Genomic DNA, 2,995 nt, shown 5'->3' with positions numbered 1-2,995 from the left:
AAGTGTACTTTAAATAAAAGACCCACGATCCATTTATAATTTACAATGAAGTTATCCACTTGGAATTGGTGGTTGCTGCAAAGGGAAACGAAAATCTCACAGGGGTTACAAGGGTTACACAATGATTTCATCCACCCATATAAAACTGGTTCAGCATCACAGGATCCATGCAAGAATCAGCCAGAAATTTACGCTACTTAATTCCCATATTTGAAGGAAGAACATCTTTAAACATAGAGCCAGAGTAGCAAGCCTCCACATACAGCACCAAATTGTTGAACATTTTTTGAATACATGTAGGCGAGGGTATCGTTCAACTCCATGGCATACATCTGTCGCAGGACCAGAAGGAAATTCTCATGAGCTCGAGATGAGTCACCCGATGAGTCAGTCACCAATGATGCGGATCCCTTGATTGAAGAATGGGTGGCGTTATGTTCTGACTTAGTGCGGATAAATCAGGCTGTTTGTTTGTCGCTCGTGGCCGAACGGTTACACGCTGCATCTGTCAAGTGCACCACTGATGATTCCCAATAAGGATGGAACAGTTGTATATTGCTTCTCGGCTTTTCATCGCCGACTGGTTCCTCATACATAAATACAGAATCTTCATACTAATAAAGATTCGTGCTGTCACTCTAGAGGCGAAAAGCAGTCTGTTGCCTTATCATAAAGAATTCGGCTGACGACTTCTTTGCATCATCCACGCATCGTGAGTAATTGTATACGACCAGCTTCTTGTTTCTGGTACCTACGTTTGCTCAGCAATCTGAATGGATCAACCGCGAAATCGTGTGAATCGAACAACGTGAATTTATTAAAACGCAATCTATGTGACGGTGTTATTTCAAGCATCTTGATGAAGCCTTTTAAGCTTGATTTCCGTGGGATGTCACTCTTAAGAGTGACGTACGAACATCGTAGCTTGTGTTCCATTTTTCGGTTGATGTGTAAAACTTCTTGTATATAGGATCCATTTTATAAATAATTACTGATGTCACCGGACCAACATGTTTACGTAAGCGTTTTCAATCCGTTCACTATTTAGCTTCCAATTAAAGACTGCGTACAACAATCTTGGTTAGCAAAATTAACTAAACTTACATATTCCTCTTGGAAGGCAATCACGGAAGTGGCACCATGGCCAGAGAAGAAGATGAACACGTTGTCATTAGGACCGCTGTTGGTGGGCAGAAAGGTTAAGGTGGTCTTGAAGAGTAGCCTCTTTGCTGGCGCTTTCACAGACAGGGAAGCACAACAAAAACCCGCGGAAATGGAAGCATGGAAAACACGTAGTTCAGAATATACTTTTGTACACACTGCTTGATATAATCAGTAGCTAAATTAACTTCGACTTTTCTACTATTTGCATGCCCACGTGAATATTGAGATGGAAATCTGATTTTCTGGACGTCTGTTCGTTAAAATCCTATAGCTTTCAACGCATAAAATGGTTGAAAGCAATTTTACACTTCAGCTAATTTTGTTATGTGGCCTTCGGAAAAGTCATACTCAGCTGTTTCGAAAAGTCGCTCTAATTAGCATGATTATATCTTTTTAATGAAATATTTACATAATATATACACTACTGAGGAAGAATATTATGACGAACCTGATGCGCTCCTACATTTTTAACACGGATATCCCAGAAGCCATATGTTTTTATCCAAACCTGATCTTGTATTGTTACGTTTGTTGGTCGTTGATCGGAATGGTGTTCATCTGTTCTCTGCTCGTAGTGATCAGATTGCGAGTGTTTCATCACCGACCGAAGTTAGGTCATGAGTGAATGGTTCGGTTGGAAATTACTACATTCAAATCTGACATTAATCGAATCATACACTTCTCGGGGTCCAAATGATCGATTCCGAACTGTGCTGTGTTGCGGCTGGCATCACTTGAATTCAATTGGTGCTTTAAGTAATTTCTGTCTGAAGACCTCGGCTCATGGACTGATTGACCGGTTGCCGATTTCTAATGTGGTGTATTCTGGCTTTCCACATTCGTTTGGCTTTCAATCCGTCTTATGGTTTCGGTAGTATGATATGATTGTTTGGTTCTGAATGAATGTTGTGTTTTAGCCCAGTTTTTCGCAGTTTGCTTCGATGAATGCTCTCCCAGTTAATTAAACTGGTTTATTGTTCAGATAAGTTTATCACATTTGATCACCTATTGTATCGACGATCTCCCTTCCCTACTCTATCCTAACTAATTACAGGCGGAATGCAAAAAATGAGGTTACTCAACTTAGTTTCGGAAAAGTTTTTAAACAACTTTCTGTTCATTTACTTATTGGAACGAACCTGGTTAAATTAGAAAAGCAAACCGGCTGGCGCAAAAATTGACGGAAAAAGATAACGTCGAGCTCACATAAGATATATTTTTGTACAAAGTTAGCCTAATTTCAAAATACAAACGATTAGACTCACAAAGTGTCAAGTAACAAAAAATATATCTTTTGAATATCCCAGCGAAATACTCTGTCTGAAAATATAGTATCGCAGGAAACTATCTTGCTAAAACAGAATATATTTCGACGACATGCAGCGCAAACTTCATACTCTAGGCGACAGTAAATAAAGTGCTTCAGATCTATTGCCACTTGACGGGTGGGTTCAGAAATGAGTGTTTGTCAAACTGAGTGCTGTGGAAGGGTGAATGCGGGAACTCCCCACTGCAAGGGAGGGACAGAAACGGAGAACCGACGAATGTTGCCACTTGTGGGTTCAGAAATGAGTGTTTGTCAAACTCAGTGCTGTGGAAGGGTGAATGCGGGAACTCCCCACTGCAAGGGAGGGACAGGACAGGAGAACCGACGAATGACCCAACAGTGGTATCTGAGGCTTACAGAGAACTCTATGCGTGTCTATACTCAGCCCCAGCGTCCTCGTCACATCCACTCTTGTCAAGGAGAAACTACGAACAGCCTCTAACCGACTTGGTCTTCACGGTGGAGGACATTCGTCAACTCTTGCACAAGATCAACCCATTCTGC

General features: G+C 41.1%; 1 protein-coding gene across 1 annotated transcript in view; it reads right to left on the bottom strand.

Annotated features, from left to right (window-relative positions):
• Nucleotides 1-227: 227 nt before the first annotated feature.
• The window catches only part of T265_10116 (hypothetical protein), a gene marked incomplete at both ends in the record, with an annotated part of 8,101 nt that continues 5,333 nt past the window's right edge, over nucleotides 228-2,995 (bottom strand). Inside the window, 2 exons of the mRNA XM_009176392.1 lie at nucleotides 228-332; nucleotides 1,105-1,180. Coding sequence (XP_009174656.1) covers nucleotides 228-332; nucleotides 1,105-1,180 — 181 coding nt within the window. The remainder of the gene's footprint in view (nucleotides 333-1,104; nucleotides 1,181-2,995) is intronic.

The sequence above is a fragment of the Opisthorchis viverrini genome (assembly GCF_000715545.1).
Source record: "Opisthorchis viverrini unplaced genomic scaffold opera_v5_336, whole genome shotgun sequence".
NCBI classification, from domain to species: Eukaryota; Metazoa; Platyhelminthes; class Trematoda; order Opisthorchiida; family Opisthorchiidae; genus Opisthorchis; species Opisthorchis viverrini.
Note: the sequence above shows the minus strand (reverse complement) of the source record. Positions and strands in the feature narration are given on the sequence as shown.